This window comes from Monodelphis domestica, chromosome 2, assembly GCF_027887165.1.
Source record: "Monodelphis domestica isolate mMonDom1 chromosome 2, mMonDom1.pri, whole genome shotgun sequence".
Lineage (NCBI taxonomy): Eukaryota > Metazoa > Chordata > Mammalia > Didelphimorphia > Didelphidae > Monodelphis > Monodelphis domestica.
In genome coordinates this window covers 543,434,455-543,451,894 of record NC_077228.1, presented here as the reverse complement: position 1 = coordinate 543,451,894, position 17,440 = coordinate 543,434,455, and the positions used below count along the sequence as shown (strand labels likewise).

The 17,440-nt window shown below is 54.5% G+C and overlaps 3 protein-coding genes across 3 annotated transcripts; all 3 read left to right on the top strand.

The window, feature by feature from the left end:
- The first annotated feature begins 2,477 nt into the window (after positions 1 to 2,477).
- On the top strand, positions 2,478 to 2,897 carry LOC100024369 (keratin-associated protein 10-2-like). The gene has a single exon (XM_016429679.2). The coding sequence runs from the start codon at positions 2,478 to 2,480 to the stop codon at positions 2,895 to 2,897; it is 420 nt and encodes a 139-aa protein (XP_016285165.2).
- A 4,248-nt stretch (positions 2,898 to 7,145) lies between these two features.
- Positions 7,146 to 8,132, top strand: LOC130456977 (keratin-associated protein 9-1-like). Its single transcript, XM_056814796.1, has one exon. It carries the CDS (start codon positions 7,284 to 7,286, stop codon positions 8,130 to 8,132), a length of 849 nt encoding a protein of 282 aa, XP_056670774.1. The 5' UTR covers positions 7,146 to 7,283.
- A 4,974-nt stretch (positions 8,133 to 13,106) lies between these two features.
- Positions 13,107 to 13,925, top strand: LOC100619156 (keratin-associated protein 10-2-like). The gene has a single exon (XM_016429680.2). The coding sequence runs from the start codon at positions 13,107 to 13,109 to the stop codon at positions 13,674 to 13,676; it is 570 nt and encodes a 189-aa protein (XP_016285166.2). The 3' UTR covers positions 13,677 to 13,925.
- Positions 13,926 to 17,440: the final 3,515 nt, after the last annotated feature.

The following is a 17,440-nucleotide window of genomic DNA, read 5'->3' as shown; positions in this document are numbered from 1 at the left end:
TTCAATCGCTGTGGGTTCTCCCTTGCAGAGGTAGCCCCCCTCCTGCTCCCCTTCCCTTCCTGCGGGTCCTTTTGGATTCTTATCCTTCCACAAGTATTACACAGAGGGTCCTCCCAAGATAAAAGGGCCTTCGTAGCCCCTGGTGGCCTGGGATTTCCATTGGCACCAGGAAGTAGAAGTTAGGGGGCTGGACTTGGATTCAAGAAAACCTGAGGTCAAATTCTGCCTTGGACACGTCATCTCTCAGCCTCAGTTTCCTCGATTGTAAAATGGGGATAACAACAGTAGGGAAGCTTAATATTGAATTGCAACCCTTCCTTAAGCCTCAGGCTCCAAGTGATGGCCATTTACTCCCCGACCCCAGGGTATGGCACTGGGGGGACTTTGGTGCCTTGCTCCTCTGTAAACAAGTGCTCTCCTGGGAAAGGCAAGCCGGCCGTCGATTCCAGCTGCCATTTTGGACTGCAGGGACGCAGCCACGCGGGGAGAAGGGGACGGGTCAGCGTCTGAAGGGAATGAAGCTACGGCTGTACCAAGCACAGATGTCAGAGGCTTCTGCCCTACCTCTGCCCTCCTGCTCTGGAGCTGCCAAAGCCCAAGACCCCGAGTGCTTCTTCCCTGAGGGGGTCTGTGGCCCCCAATCTCTGGGGCGGGTGTGCCTGGAGGCTCCATGGGGGCCCTTCCAGCCCCTGAGCCCCAAGCTTCCCTCCCGGATGAGGCGGCTGCGGGGCGCCACCCTGGAGGACGGAGCCTCTTCTCGGGTGCGCAGCGGCTTCCTCCCTGGCTAGCTCAGGGCCCAACAGTGGGGCTCCACCTGCGAGCTGCAGGTGGCTCTTTTGAGCAGCGGGCAGCTGCCTGGGCCTATCGCTCAGGGGACTGATCCAGGAACCTGCAGCTCAGCATCGCTGGAAGTACAGCGAGGCTCCCTCCCAGGAGGCTCTTCCGTTCTGGTGGCTTCTGGGCCCTGCGTGGACGCCAACAGGGCTCTGGCCGCTCCATCCGATTCAGCAGCCGTCCAGCCGGTACGGCGAGGTCTCACCTGGCCGACGAAACCGCCACCGCCAACTCCGGGGCCTGGAGAGCCGCCTAGAGCAGGTGGGGACTCGGCCAAGCGCTCGCAGCCAGAGGCTTGGCTGTGAGGAAGCCCAGGAAGGCGGAAGGCCAGGGAGGCCTGGGCTGAGGAAGCGGCCTCCGAGCGGAGCTGAGAGAGGGGCCGAGAGGAGGGATGGGAGCCCTGCTGGGGGGAAGGGCACCGCGGGAGCCAGTGCAAAGGCACCAGGACGGGGTCACCCAGCGGTCTGGGACTCCATGTTCTTGCTCAGGGGGCCGGGCTGCCCCCACTGAGGCTCCGAATTGGGAAAGCCAACATCGTCCCCCCTTTGGTTCTCTTCACGGACCTGCCCGTCGGCCTCTTGGAAGAACTCCGCCGGCACCGGCACAACGAGGGTTCTGTTGGGTTCTGAGGCACCAGGCCGGGCCTGATGGAGGCCCTCCTCCCCTTGAACGCGGCCAAGGGACGCTGTGGGGCTGTGGCCGGCGCCGCTTCCCTGGCGGGGAGCCGTGCCCATGGTTCCTGCCCCATCAGAGTCCGGGGCCAGAGGAGAGCCCAGCCTTAGGAAGTCCTGGACAGCCCTGCGTGTCCAGCACCACCGAGTCGGCCGAGACCTGGAAAGAGGCTTTGTTGTGGCTCCCCGCCCTAGGCACGGGGGAAGCCTGCAGGCTCGCTGAGGTGGCTTTTTTGAGGGTCCCAATTCGCCCCCCGCTCCAAGCCCAGCTGTTCCATCTGTGCTGCCCAGTGGCGGCACGTGGTCACAGCCCTGACGGCAAGAATCCCACCTTCCCGGGGCCCAAAGGACTGTGGGAAGAGCACGGAGGCGCAGGGCCACAGGCCTGCCGGCGAGGGCGGCACACCAGAAGCAGACAGTAAGCGCAGCCAGCTTGGGCGCATTTGGATGAGGGGAAGCAAGGTGTGCCCTTGGGCGGCCCCAGCACCCAAGTGTAGGGGGAGACGGAGAGGAGGGCCCCCGGGGGCCCAGCGGCTCTGTGGGAGAGCACGAGAAGCAAGGGCACAGGATGAGATGGCCTGGAAGGGACGAGGCCCGCGGATGCATCCACGGAGGACCCTTGGAGTGGCGCCAACGTGGCAAGCGGGCATCCGAGGGGCGGGCAGGGGCCTGGCCGAGAGTCATCTCTGCCTGCCTGTGCCAAGACGCAAACGAAGCCTGGCAAATGGAGGTGCAAATTGTCCCCCAAAGCCCATGCGGGGGCTCTGAGTCATCCCTCACAGGACGTTGGCCATCAGCGTAATGAGGTGTTGGCAGGCAGCACGGAGCAAACAAGGAGGAGGAAGAAAAGCCACCCGCTGGCTCGCTCACTCTGCTGAGGGCTATAAAAGCCTCCCCTGCACCCAAGGAGCCATCCACAGCCCGTCCTGCCTCCTCCGCTCCTCTCCCGAAAGGCCCCCCAGCCCAGCCACCATGTGCCACACCAGCTGCTCCACTGGCTGCCAGCCTCCCTGCTCCATGCCCGTGTGCTGCCGCCCAGCCTGCTGTGTGACCCTGCTGTGCCGCCCACTGTGCCCTGTGGTGCCCAGCTGCCAGGCAGTCTGTGGGGGTGGCAGCTGCTCACCCTCCTGCTGTGTGTCCAGCCCCTGCCAGGCCACCTGCTCTGTGTCCAGCCCCTGCCAGGCCAGTTCCTGCAGCCCGTCCTGCTGTGTGTCCAGCCCCTGCCAGTCTGCTTGCTGCGTGCCCGTCTGCTGCAAACCCGTGGTGTGTGTGCCCGTGTGCACCAAGCCTGTGGCCTGTGGGGCCTCGGCCTGCCAGGTCTCCTGCTGCCAGCCAGCTTCCTACACCACCCTTGTGTGCAGACCCTCCTGTGCCCCCTCCTGCTGCTCCTAACAAGGGTGCAGCCAGACTGAGAATCCCGACTTGGGTCATAGGGGCCAGCCCTGCTGAGTGCCTTCTCTGCGATTCTGATCTGGTCAACAGGAGCCTCCAGCCCCTCCCTGAAAGCCCTGGAGCAGAGGTCCTGCTCGGCGCCCACTTAGCCCGGTGGCTCTCCTCTCTCAAGCCTTGTTGGCTGCTCATCTGCCTTGGCAAGAAGCACTCCCTGCCAGCTAATAAATGAGCCTGACTGAGGCGGCTCCACATCCATTTCTCTCTCTCTTTCTCTCTTTCGCTGCCCCGAGTCCAAGGCCTACGAGCCTATGTCACCCCCATTCCACCCCTCTGCCAGCTCTCCCTCAATTGACTCCCTCAATCTTCCGGGGCCAGGTCTGAGGCAGGGAGATGATTCCTAGTGGGGCATCAACTAGCGTCCAGAAAGGGCTGACTGTGTGGCCATCCAAGCAGGTGGAAGGGGGTCTCAGAAAGCAGAGGCTAGTAGTGGAGGCAGCAGGGCAGTGCCTCGAGGTGGAGGCCAGCAGGGAGAGAGGAGACGAGCCAATGCCCCAGGAGTGTGGCTGGATGGGAGGGTGGCTGGGCTGGGCTTTGGAGACCAGATAGATGGCTGGGTGGCCCCAGAGGTAGTAGGGAGCCAGCAGAGTTTATGGAAGAGGGGAATGATAGGAAACCCCTTTGGCACTTGAGGCAAGGGTGGTGTAGAGCAGATGGGGAGAGAGCATGGAGAAGGGTTTCTGGGCAAGCTATAGCCACAGTCCAAGCGAGAGGTGGCCAGGAGTAGGAGATGAGCGGGCAAACAGACGCAGAACTCCCGTAAGACAGCCCTGGATTGGCTCCGTGGGCAGCCGGGGTTGGGGGGGGGGGGAGGGAGGCTACAGTGGATGAGGGCAGAGCTCTGGGGGTGGAAGCATCCCCCACCATCCCACTGCCTGGGCCACTGCCTCTCCTCTGGCCTCCAGGTGAAGAGCTGTGTGAACTTTAGATTGCTCTACCCTACTTAGTCTAACAAAACAGAAGTGTCTACACCCCTACTTAAGGATTAAGTATTGAGAAGGATGGCCTATGACAGACATGTGCTAGCAAATGACAAATCAGAAACAAATGACAGACCCTTGGGTTTTCCTAAGTCAAGCTTAAGCTACCATTGGTACATGTGAGACACAGGAAGTGATGTAAAAATCACCTATATATATTGTGTCACTTCCTCTCTCCAGCCTCTTTGACAGCGGAGAGGTGGCTGGTGGCAGCGTGCTGAGCATGTCAGCATCTTGGAGTGGCAGCTGCTATCGTCCAGGTTTAGCAGTGAGTTTTCCTTCTACCATACTGGAGGAATAGTTGAATAGACAGCCTTGTTTCACACCATTGTAAATGTTGAAGCTATTCAACCTATACTTCACCCAAGTATTACGACATGCTGCGATGGATCTAGACCTGGCCGTCTACATCAAATACCAACTGGATGGCTCACTATTTGACCTTCGCCACCTGACTATAAAAACAAAGACAACAGAAAGACTCATCCTGAAAGCTCTCTTCACAGATGACTGTGCTCTCATGGCCCACCAAGAAAATCATCTCCAAACCATTGTGGACAGGTTCTCCACCGCAACAAAACTGTTTGGCCTGACTATCAGCCTCAGCAAAACAGAGGTGCTGTTCCAACCTGCACCAGGGAGGCCAACGAACCAGCCATGCATTACAATCGATGGCACGCAGCTTTCTAAGGTCAACACCTTCAAGTACTTGGGCAGCACCATCGCCAACGATGGGTCCCTAGACCACGAGATCAATGCCAGGATCCAAAAGGCCAGCCAGGCACTCGGGTGGCTGCGCTCCAAAGTCCTCCAACACAACGGTGTACGACAAAGCTCAAAGTGTACAACGAGGTGGTCCTCAGCTCGCTCCTGTACGGTATGAGACATGGACACTGTACCGGAAGCACATGAAGCAGCTGGAGCAATTCCACCAACGCTCCCTCCGGTCAATCATGAGGATCCGATGGCAGGACCGAATCACCAATCAGGAAGTCCTCAACAGAGCCCACTCCACCAGCATCGAAGTCCTGGTCCTCAAAGCCCAGCTATGATGGTCTGGACACGTCATCCGCATGGACCCACAGCGAATACCAAGACAGGTATTCTACGGTGAACTGTCAGCTGGACTCAGGAAACAAGGCCGACCAAAGAAAAGATTCAGGGACCAGCTAAAGTCCAACTTGAAGTGGGCTGACATTACACCAAAGCAACTAGAACTTGCTGCCTCTGACAGAAGCAGCTGGCGAACCCACACTCACCATGCCGCCACTGCCTTTGAAGATGAACGACGTCGACGTCTTGCCACTGCGCGTGAACGCCAACACCAGGCCACAACCGCACCTCCTGTAACAACTGGCGTCCCAGGCCCCATGTGCCACAAACTGTGCACCTCAGCCTTTGGACTCCAAAGCCACATGAGGGTACACCGTAGATGAAACTGCACAAAGACAATCGTCATTCTCTGTCACCTAGAGACTACCACTACTATACTGGAGGAAGCCTAGTAATCTAGTTCAGTAAGACTCTTCTCTGAGCTCTCTTAGAGTTTAAGGCTGATTCTTTTACCTTCCAAACACTATCCACTTAGAAGCCTCTAATCTTCTTCAGAAACCTTGTGGCAGAGGGCTTTGAATTCCCCCTGGCACAGGTCAGGCGGATGAAATCCTATACTTTTCCCTATCTCTTCTCCTTCATTTCTTCCCTCTATATTGATTAAACCACCATAAATTTAAAAACTGACTTGGGTATTTTATTTGGGATATCCCCTGGCAACCAAAAATCAAATTTAGATTAGGTCATGACCCTAAATTATCCTTACAGCTATCCGGGGAGACCCACAGGGCTCCCCCAGAAAGGGTTCCCAGAATCCCCCGAGCTCACAGTGAGGCCACACCCACTCACATGCAGGGAAGGAAGGAGAAAGACGGGCCTGGCTTTTCCTGATTCCGCAGCCCTGTCCCTGGCTCGGCCTCAAGCCTCCTCCCATTCCTGTTCCCCAGTCTACTCCTCTTGGGCTCTGCCCATTATCTGAGGAGATGGCCTTCAACAGATATGTGAAAAAAAAAAGGACAGACCTCTGAGCTGTCCTAAGTCAAGCTAAGTCCTCATTGGTACAGATGAGAAGCAGAAAAATGATGTAAAAACGTCCATATAAGGCACATCACGGGCTGCCTCTCTCTCTCTTTCCCTCGAGAGACGACTCTGGCTGGCAGCATGCTAAGCGTTCAGACACCTTGGAGTGTTGGGTGGTGAGTTTGACCTGGAGCTGATTTCAGGTTCGGGCATCTTAGCTGAGCCTCTTTGGAGGTCAGGCTGATTCTTTCCTCCTTCATACTCAAAACCTTACTTTCTAGATCTCCTAATCTTCTCACCCAGTACTAGTCCCTTCTTTCTTCCTTCTACTTAAAATCTTCTCTACTGTATCAATTAAATCATCATAAAATTTGGCAGCTGACTTGGGTATTTTATTATTTGGGATTTCCCTTGATGACCACTTAAATTTAGATTTTTTCAGTCTCAACCATAATTTCACCCTTTACAATAGGGATGACCCCAACTGAGGAGAGGGCCCTGCCGCAAAGGCTTGTGGGAACCCGCTCCCTCCTCCAACAAGACTCAAAGGATCCCGGAGGCCCCATATTCCTACTCGGGCCCCAGCCCTGCCGAAAGGTCCGGGGAAAGCAGTGGGGGGGTGTGTGGAGGAATGACACCCCAGGGGCAGCGGGAGTGTCTGCGGCTGCTCTGTGGCAAGACTCAGGGAGGAGAGAGGAGGCCCAGTTGAGATGCAGCAGCAGGTCCGGCCCAGACAGGCTGCTTCCTCCTACAGTCTGTGCCTTCAAGGCAGAGGCCAAGCAAGGCCAAAGGAGCCAAAAGGAAGAGTGCAGGACCCAGGCTGGGCGCCACCGAAAAACTCCGCTGAGAGCAGAAGCCTGAGCGCCACCCAGAACAACCACTAGGATGGCGCAGGTGGGTGAGCATCACCTGAAAGGCCCTGCACAGGCACCCACACTCAGGCCCACTGGTTGAGGCTGTTTGTGGCCAATGGGCACCTCCTGGGCCACGAGAGCTCCGTTCCTAATGACAGGTCTATGGGCATAGGTTAGACAACAACAGGGAAGAAGACTCAGGTGCCCCTTGGCACATGCTCTTGGCAGGCAGGTATAAAGGGCCCCCCAGCCAGGAGACCTTCACACACTCACTCACACTCTCACATACACTCACACACTCTGACACTCACCCTCTCCCCTGCCAGCCCATCCCAGACAGGCTCAGTCCCTTCCCTGCACCAGACACTCAGCCTCTGCTCTCACCCTTCATTGCCCAAAGCCATCACCCAGCGGCTCCCAGCATGGCACACAGCTGTTTCTCTGGGCCCTACGCGCCCTCAGCCTCCGCCAATTCTGTCTGCTCCAGTGATGTGAGCCCCAGCAGCAACATCTGCTTGCCCAGCTCGTGCCTGGGGGGCTCCTCCTGGCAGCTGGATGACTGTCCAGAGAGCTGCTGTGAGCCCTGCAGCAGCTGCGGCCCCTCCTGCTGCCCAGCCCCGTGCTGCCCGCCCACCTCCTGCTTCACCCTCATGTGCCGACCAGTCTGCTGTGTGCCCGCCTCCTGCCAGCCCTGCCCAGCTGTCTGTGCCCCCTCCTGCTGCCAGTCCACTGGCTGTGGGGCTTCCTGCTGCCAACCCTGTCCCTGTACCCCCGTGCAGTCCTGCTGCTGTGTGCCCGTGTGCTGCCAGGGCAATTGCTGTGTGACCTTGTCCTGCCCAGCCCCCTCCTGCTGCCAACCTGTGTGCAGCCCAGCCACCTGTTGTGTGCCTCTCTCCTGTAAACCCACCTGCTGCACCACCTCTTCCTCCTCCTGCTGCTGTGGCCCCTCCTGCTGCCAGCCAGTGTGCAAATTAGCCACCTGTTGTGTGCCTCTCTCCTGCAAACCCACCTGCTGCACCACCTCTTCCTCCTCCTGCTGTTGTGGCCCCTCCTGCTGCCAGCCAGTGTGCAAACTAGCCACCTGCTGTGTGCCTCTCCCCTGCAAACCCACATGCTGCACCACCTCCTCCTCCTCCTGCTGCTGTGGCCCCTCCTGCTGCTGTGCCCCCTCCTGCTGCCGCCCCACCTCCTCTGTGTCCCTCATCTGCCAGCCCACCTGCTGCAGACCTTCCTGCTGCTCCACCTCCTGTGGCCAGAAATCCTGCTGTTGAACCCAGGGCTCTGCTCTCTTTCCACCCTTCCCCCCCTTCATGAGCCTCAGCAGCTGCCCAGCAGCACCCCCAAAGGAGTCCTCCATTTGGCCCTCCAGGCCCACCCAAGCACCTCCCCCACCCCAGGCCCCTGGACACCTCCACAAAGTCACTCCGATGCATGGCTGACTCTCCTGCTTCCCCAGGCTCCTGACTCAACCTGTGGGACGGTCCCCCCCCCACTGCCCCCGGGCTCCCTTCAGGCTTCCAGCCTGTGGGCACGGCTGGGCAGGGGCTCCCCTAGCAATAAAGTGCATCTGTGACCCTTCCTGATCTCCTGCTCAGGCTCTTTCCTTGGGGGGGGACAGGGAAGGAAGGGGGGGCACCAGTACTGCGGGGCACGAGGTCGTGGCAGCCGTTACTCCAGCTGAGCACTGTGTCCTGCACACGTCTCGCCTGGATCATGCAGAGCTCTGCCCTGAACCACCCCACCCCGGCTCATACTGCGCCACATGTATGTCCACCCGCCTGCCCGGGTGACCCGCACATGAGGAGAACGGACACCAGCCAGCTAGCCACAGGGCTGCTGGCGAGGCCGAGCGTACAGCAAACAGGGAGGCAACAGGTGGGGCTGCAGGGAGCAGCCCAGCAGCAGGTAGCTTGGCAGGGGCTGCTTCCCCAGCAGGAGGGGGAGCCACTGCCAGCTCCCCAGACTGCCTGGCAGCTGGGCACAATAGGGCACAGGGCAGCTCACACAGGAGGCTGAGTGGCAGCAAGGATGGGCAATCCTCCCAACGGGGCAGAGCAGGGTGGCTGATAGCCACGGGAGCAGCTGGTGTGGCACGTGGTGCCTGGGCTGAGGGGCAACACCCACTGGCCAGATCCTGCCACACTGGGGCTCCTAGAAGCTTCCGTGTGTGGACAAAGCCTCCCCAAAGACTCCAGCCTCTGCCCAAATTCTGTGCATTCCCCCCTGGTTCTCCCTGTGGGGCTTCCCGCCGGGCACCTGCTCGCTCCCCCTTTCTGGTGGCCTCACCTCCCATCAGCGGCAGACAAACCTTCCTCACTTTCCAACCCGTTGTGCTCTCTGCTGTGGCTCCCTTCATGGAAAGCAGACTGCGCAGAGCAGCCTCTAAGGAGATTTTGCCCTTTATTTCCCACACCAAGGTTTGGTCTTGGAGACAGTCGGGCACCAGGAGTGGCATGGGCTGCCCTAGGAAGGAGAGATTCCCCACACCAGGAAGGTTTCTGCCTGGTACCTCCCTACCAGAGCCAACCCTTTGGGTGTCTCCACTGCTCTCACCTCCAGAGCTGCAGGATGGTAGGAGCAGATGCTGCCAGCTCCTTGCCTGGGTTGAGATTCCAGCCACCTTCCAGCTGAAGGGTTCTGTCACTTTGCTGCCCATCTCAGTGGCAGAAAAAAGGACTCAATCTCAGAAGATCCAGGTTCCAACACCAGATCTGCCTTATGATGCATGTGCCATTCTAGTCCAGATTTCTATTCCGTCTGACAGAAAAAAGTGCAAGGAAAGGTGGCACAGAAAATGGGATTTGGCATCTGTCCCACCTTGGCAGAGCAGGACATTCTAGCCAACAGCCAAGGGAAGGGCAGCGAAGTGGGGCAGTGGGTAGAGCACTGGGCCTGGAATCAGGAGAACCCACATTCAAATTGAGCTGTGTGACCTTGGGCAAGTCACTTCACTGTTTGCCTGAGGACCTTAGCTATAAAAAGGCAGAGAAGGAAATGGCCGACAAGTCTGGCATCTTTGCCAAGAAACCCCAAGTGGGGTCCTAAAGTGCTGGATGCTCTGTCTAGAAAAAGGAAGCAGGACACGTGGTAGTAGCCAGGGAGGGTGAACATCTCTAGTCTAGGGCAAGAACCCTTCCTGCCATCCAGCGAGGAAGCCCTCAGCCTAGATTCTCAGCCTCGGCCCAAAGGGCACTAAAAAACTGTCTGCCCTTTGACCCAGTCATAGTACAGCTCAGTTTGTACCCCAAAGAGATAATAAGGAAAAAGACTTGAACAAGAACATTCACAGCTGCACTCTTTGTGGTGGGAAAAAAAAAATTGGAAAATGAGGGGAAGCCCTTCGATTGGGGAATGGCTGAACACATTGTGGTATCTGTTGGGGATGGAATACTATTGTGCTCAAAGGAATGATGAACTGGAGGGATTCCATGTGAACTGGGACGACCTCCAGGAACTGATGCAGAGTGAAAGGAGCAGAACCAGAACATTGTACAGAGACGGATACATTGTAGCACAATCAAGTGTAACTGACTTCTCTACTAGCAGCAGTGCAATGACCCAGGGCAATCCAGAGGAACTTAGGAGAAAGAACTGTGGGAGCAGAAACACAGAAGAAAAACACCTGCCTGATCACATGGGTTGATGAGGACATAATTGGGGATGTAGACTCTAAACAATCACCCTAATGCAAATAGTAACAGCATAGAAATAGGTCTGGATCAAGGACACATGTAAAACCCAGTGGAATTGCTCATTGGCTATGGGAGGGGGGATGGGAGGAGGGGAGGGGAAGAACACGAATCATGTAACCATGGAAAAATATTCTAAATTAATATTATTAAATAATAAATATTCTAAATTAAATAAGATTTTCAGAAAATCGATTCTCAGTCTCAGCACTCGAAGGTGGCAGCCAACAATGATCGGCCATTCTAAGGACGAGAGCCGATCCAACCACACGGGAGAAGAGACGAATTCTAAAGGCTGGCTGGGCTCACACCAGATCTCCAAAGCCAAGAGCTGGCAGAATCTGCTCTCTGGGTTGCAGGCTCTAGTAGGAGTCAAGGGATCAGGTGGGGCTTGGTTCTGTGTGGCTATTGGCCACTCTGAGACGGGTCCAACATCCAGCATCATCTCCCCCCACCTCCAAGTCCTCTCTCAAAGCACAGCCACCAATCGCCCTTCCTCCTGTGCAGAGCCTTTTCTTTCTAGGAATCACAAGCTCTGACTTCCCAGTGTGGAGAAGATCAGTGCCCCCTCACCAAAGAGGGAATGGGTCCATACTACCACAGAGAGGGGAATGTGTCTCCCAGGCTCCTCACAGCACTGACGCTAGCATCCAGTGAGGCCAAAAGGCAGCCCTGACTTCAGGGAGGGGGAAAGCAATGATGCCATCACAGGAAGGGACATCCCACAAGAAACATGGGGAGGAAGAGAGGATCCCAGGCTTGCTCCAGGGACTCTGATCACCCGTCAGGCAGGAGACAGGAATAGACTATTAGACTGGGTTGGCAGGCACCTACTCCACCATTTCACAGATGCAACAAGTAAAGCCCACATCTTGCCCAAGGTGAAACAGAAGCGGAAGAAGTGAGACTGGAACCCAGATCCTAAGGCTTTTTGTCTGTCCTTCCAATGGCAACTTGAAGATCCTGGATTTTGATTCTGGAGGCCAAGAACGGACTAAGATTTGGCAAGAAGTGTGATTCACAGCAGGAAAACCACCCTGCAGTTGGGGAACAGGCCACAGGGGTGAACTGAAGGGCAGAAGCCCAGGCTGTGTGTCATCCTCTAGGGAAAGGCTCTGAACAGCAAAGAAATGCAGACAGCAGCAGCTCAGAGGCTCCGCTGCAACTGCCACACACTCAGAGTCCGGCAGAGATGGCAAGAAGAGGAGCAGCAGAGCTGGAGGGGCCGTGGGCACACAGGCACACTGACGATGCCGGGCTTGGGGGGGCTGTACCCAGGGACAAGCATGATTCCAAGCTGCACCCCCAAAGTTACAGAGCTGCCCAAGCCCTCGGCCCAGAGGCATGCAAGGAAGGTGAAGAGGTCTTGGGCACGTACAAGTAGCTTAGGGTGTGCGTGCATCCAGTGGGGAAAGGCTGAAGCACCGCAGTGCAGGGAGGTGACTATTACTGAGCCGTAAGGAGTGAGGAAGAAGACTGTTTCAGAGACCACCGGGGAGGATGTGGCCTGGTGGATTGCAGCCAGTTCTCCTGAAGATGGGAGGTCCTGGGTTCCAATCTGGCCTCAGACACTTCCTAGCTGTGTGACCCTGTGCGAGTCACTTCGCCCTCTCTGCCAAGCCTGCCCTGCTCTTCCACCTTGAACCGATACCCAGGACTGACGCCAAGCCAAAAATCCGAGCTAGGAGCCCTGGGAATCCTCATCTAAAGGGCTCCCGAGGGAGGGGAGCCAAAGCAGGATTGTAGTTTAGCTCACAGTGTTGCCCTAAAAACACGACCAGTTACAAAAGGCAAAGAACCCCCCAGTGACTGACTGGACAGCTGGAGTCACCGAAGACTCAGGAGGGAGAGTGGCAGAGAGGGAACGGCCGAGACGCTGACGGGCCACACGGCCTGCAGGAGCCAAAGGCTGGACTGATGCTGTCAGACTAAATAGGGGGCAGAATCTGGCAGCTCTTCCTCCCCTTTTCTGGCTGTCTTGTGGGCAAGAGGAGGGACAGAGGGACGGCGGCGGGAGGAGAAAAGAGCAGCACGAAGCCAAGAGGCCTGATGGACGGGGAAAAGAGGGGCCCCCCAGGGCAGCGGGAGAGCCAGAGGAAGGAGCGAGTCCAGCAAGCCGGGCCCCTTGGCTGGCACTGTTAGCCGTGGTGGCACTTCAGAAAGACAAGTCAGCCGAGGCCTTCATGGGGTACCCAGACCAGAGCCCTGTCCGACGGGCGGGCGTTCTGCTGAGAGCCCGGGGCGGGCAGGGGCCTGGCCAAGAGTCATCTCTGCCTGCCTGTGCCAAGACGCAAACGAAGCCTGGCAAATGGAGGTGCAAATTGTCCCCCGAAGCCCATGCGGGGGCTCTGAGTCACCCCTCACAGGACGTTGGCCGTCAGCGTAATGAGGTGTTGGCAGGCAGCACGGAGCAAACAAGGAGGAGGAAGAAAAGCCACCCGCTGGCTCGCTCACTCTGCTGAGGGCTATAAAAGCCTCCCCTGCACTCAAGGAGCCATCCACAGCCCGTCCTGCCTCCTCCGCTCCTCTCCCGAAAGGCCCCCCAGCCCAGCCACCATGTGCCACACCAGCTGCTCCACTGGCTGCCAGCCTCCCTGCTCCATGCCCGTGTGCTGCCGCCCAGCCTGCTGTGTGACCCTGCTGTGCCGCCCACTGTGCCCTGTGGTGCCCAGCTGCCAGGCAGTCTGTGGGGGTGGCAGCTGCTCACCCTCCTGCTGTGTGTCCAGCCCCTGCCAGGCCACCTGCTCTGTGTCCAGTCCCTGCCAGGCCAGTTCCTGCAGCCCGTCCTGCTGTGTGTCCAGTCCCTGCCAGGCCACCTGCTCTGTGTCCAGCCCCTGCCAGGCCAGTTCCTGCAGCCCGTCCTGCTGTGTGTCCAGCCCCTGCCAGGCCACCTGCTCTCTGTCCAGCCCCTGCCAGGCCAGTTCCTGCAGCCCCTCCTTCTGTGTGTCCAGCCCCTGCCAGTCTGCTTGCTGCGTGCCCGTCTGCTGCAAACCCGTGGTGTGTGTGCCCGTGTGCACCAAGCCTGTGGCCTGTGGGGCCTCGGCCTGCCAGGTCTCCTGCTGCCAGCCAGCTTCCTACACCACCCTTGTGTGCAGACCCTCCTGTGCCCCCTCCTGCTGCTCCTAACAAGGGTGCAGCCAGACTGAGAATCCCGACTTGGGTCATCGGGGCCAGCCCTGCTGAGTGCCTTCTCTGCGATTCTGATCTGGTCAACAGGAGCCTCCAGCCCCTCCCTGAAAGCCCTGGAGCAGAGGTCCTGCTCGGCGCCCACTTAGCCCGGTGGCTCTCCTCTCTCAAGCCTTGTTGGCTGCTCATCTGCCTTGGCAAGAAGCACTCCCTGCCAGCTAATAAATGGGCCTGACTGAGGCGGCTCCACATCCATTTCTCTCTCTCTTTCTTTCGCTGCCCTGAGTTCTAAAGCTCTTCCTTCTGGGGCTGGAATGCCTGGCAATCTCCCTCTCCCTACACTGAACACTTCCAAGCATCCAGAGGGGTGAGGAGCCACAGGATGGGAACCACCGGCTCTCGGTGCCCTCCAAGAGTCCCACGTTAGTAGGGTGGAAGGTGGGGGAAGGCAGTGGTGGGCGCGCTCCCTGGAGGCCCTCCTTTCTCAGTCTGGAGGAGCTTTAAAGGGTTCCTGTTCAGGGATCCCCAAGCCCAGCTTCGCCAAGCCGATTCTGAGGGTCTCCTGGCCCACAAAAGAGAGCCATCACTGGGGCACACAAATCCCCTCTGACACCTAGAGGGAGACACCCCTGGCTGCCAAAGCTCCGGCTTGGGAACACCCTCCTTAGCTCTTTCCTGAGGCACGATGCAAAGATGGGCACAACAGACGGCACTAGGAGGGAAATGAGGACCTCAGTAATGGCACAAGAAGACACAGAGCATCTCCCTTTGACCAGTGCTCAAAGCGCGCTCAGAGGATGAGATTAAAAGTAACCTGAGAAGCAGGCCTCGCGCGCCCTCAAACTGCGCACTCCTCGGACGTTCATCAAAATGGCTGAGCAAGCGGTGGCACAGGATGGTGATGGGAAACGAGTGTGTCATAAGACACGATGAACAGGGCGAAACCCAAACAACTCGGAAAGACTTCTATGAAGTGGTGCAAAGTGAAGTGAGCCAAAGCAGAGCACTGGACACAGCAGCAGCAGCAAGAAAGTACAACGATCGATTGGGAACGACTTGCCTCTCATCCACAAGGCAAGGATCCAGGACAGCTGCAAGGGACTCCTGACGGAAAAGGCTACAAGAACTGATGGAGACTGAATGCAGAGCAAAGCATACCGCTTCTCCCTCTATTTCCTCCATGAATTTTTCTCTGGTGGGATACGTGTCTTCTTTCACAACATAATGAACGTGGAAATGCATATTGTATAGTAACACATGTACAATCCATATTGTATTATTACCCACTGTCTCAGGGAGGGAAGGAGCAAACATGGATTGCAAAATGTTAGAAAACAATTATTGAAGAAATTTGTATCAATGTGATCTGGAAAAAAGAAAAGAAAACAGAGTAGTAGAGGAAAATGAGAAAAAGAAACAAGAGAGAGACAAGAAAATTATGAAAGGAAATTAACAGTCTGGTAAAAGAGGAAGAAAAAATGCCAAAGAAAATAAGGCCTTAAGAAACAAAATTGGCCTAACCATGAAAGAAGCACAAAAATTCCCTGATGAACTCAGAAAAAAAGCAGAACTGGCCAAATGGGAAAAGAAGTATAAAAGCTCACTGAAGTAAATAAGTTCTTAAAAATTAGAATTAAGCAAGTGGAAGCTAATGACTCCAGGAGATAACAAGAAACAATAAAACAAAAGAATGAAAAATGGAAGAAAATGAAATATCCCTATGGAAAAATTTATCTGGAAGAGACCAAGGAGATATAATTTGAGGATTATTGGACTACCTGAAGGCCATGTTAAAGAAAAAAAAAGTCCAGACATCATATTTCAATAAATTGTAAAGGAAAACTGTCCCAATATCTTAGATTGAAATTGCATAATAGAAATTGAAATAATCCACCAATCATGTCCTAAAAGAGATTCCAACATGAAAACTCTTAGGAATATTATAGCCAAATTAGAACTACCAGGTCATGTAGAAAATGTTGAAAGCAGCCAGAAAGAAAGAATTAAACTATTATGGAGCCATAGTTAGGATCACACAGGGTTTAACAGCTTCCACGTTAAAGGAGTGGAATATTCTGGAAGGTACAGGAGTTAGGATTACAATCAAGAAATAACCTACACAGTGATTCTGAGGAGAGTCCATCAGGAGAAAAGATAAATAAAAACTTAATGAAACAGAGGGCTTTCAAACAATCCTAAGGAAAAGAGCAGAGTTGGATAGAAAAATCTGACATTCAAACACAAGGTTCAAGAAGTATAAAAAAGGTAAACATGAAAGAGAAATCATAACAGACTCAATAAAGTTAAATTGTTTACATCCCTATATGGGAAGATGACACATGTAATCCCTAAGAACTCTATCAGTTAAAAGGAGTCTATATAGACATAGGACATGAGTGTGAGTTGATTATTTTAGAATGACCTAAAAAAGAATGGATGCACTGGGGAAATGAATATGGGAGAGGAAAGAGGAGGAAAGTTATCTCATATAAAAGAGACATTCAAGGAGAGCTTTGTGGGGAGGGGGAAATGGAGAGGAGTGGCAAGCAATGATTGAACCTCACACTCATTGGAAGTGGTTCAGAAAGGAAAGACTAAATATACACTCAGTTGGATATAGGAATCCATCATACCCAATGGGGAAATAGGAGGGGAAGGGAATAAAAGAAAGGAGGAGATGATAAAAGGGAGAGTGGATTAAGAGAGGCAATGGTTAGAAGCAAAGCAAATTTTTGAGATGGGACAGAATAAAAGAAGAGGACAAACAAGAAAATGGGATGTAACCAGAACTGTGAATGTAAAGGGAATGTGCTCACCCATAAAATAGGAAGAGAGAATGAATTCAAAACTAGAAGCAAACAATATGTTGCTTATAAGAGGCACACTTGAAACATAAAGAAATACACACAAAGCTTTTAAAATACGGGGCTAGAGCTGAATCTATCATGCTTCAGCTGAACTAAAAAAAAGGGCAGGCATAGCAATTGTGATCTCAGACAAAGCAAAAACAAAAGTTAGTTGTTGCTGTTCTTGTTCAATTGTATCTGCCTCAGCATGACCCTAGGAATGGGTCTGAGGCAAACAAGGTTAAGTGACTTGCCCCAGGGTCAGACAGAGAATGTCTAAGGCCAGATTTGAACTCGAGAAGCTGAGTCTTCCTGACTCTGAGCCTGGCACTCTATCCACTGGGCCACCTGCCTGCATAAAAGCAACAACAGACCTAATTAAAGGAGATAATCAGGAAAACTACATTTTGGTAAAATGTACCACACATACAATTGAATGTAACTGACTTCTTTACTAGTAACAAAGCAGTGACCCAGAACAACCCTGAGGGATCTATGAGAAAGAATGTATCCACATCCAGAGAAAGAACTGTGGGAGCAGAAACACAGAAGAAAAACAACTGCTCCATCACATGGGTCAATGGGGATATGATTGGGGATGTGGACTCTAAACAATCACCCTAATGCAAATAATAACAGCATAGAAATAGGTCTGGATCAAGGACACATGTAAAACCCAGTGGAATTGCGCATCGGCTATGGGAGGGGAGGGAAGAACATGAATCATGTAACCATGGAAACATTTTCTTAATTAAATAAAAATTTCCAAAACTTAAAAAATAAACAAACAAATTAATTCATTAAAATGTACCACCGATAAATGAAATAATAAAAGAATTTCCATTAAGTTTCCCTGATAAAGGCCTCATTTCTCAAATATAAACTGAAAAAAGAATTGAGTCCAATTTATAAAAACAT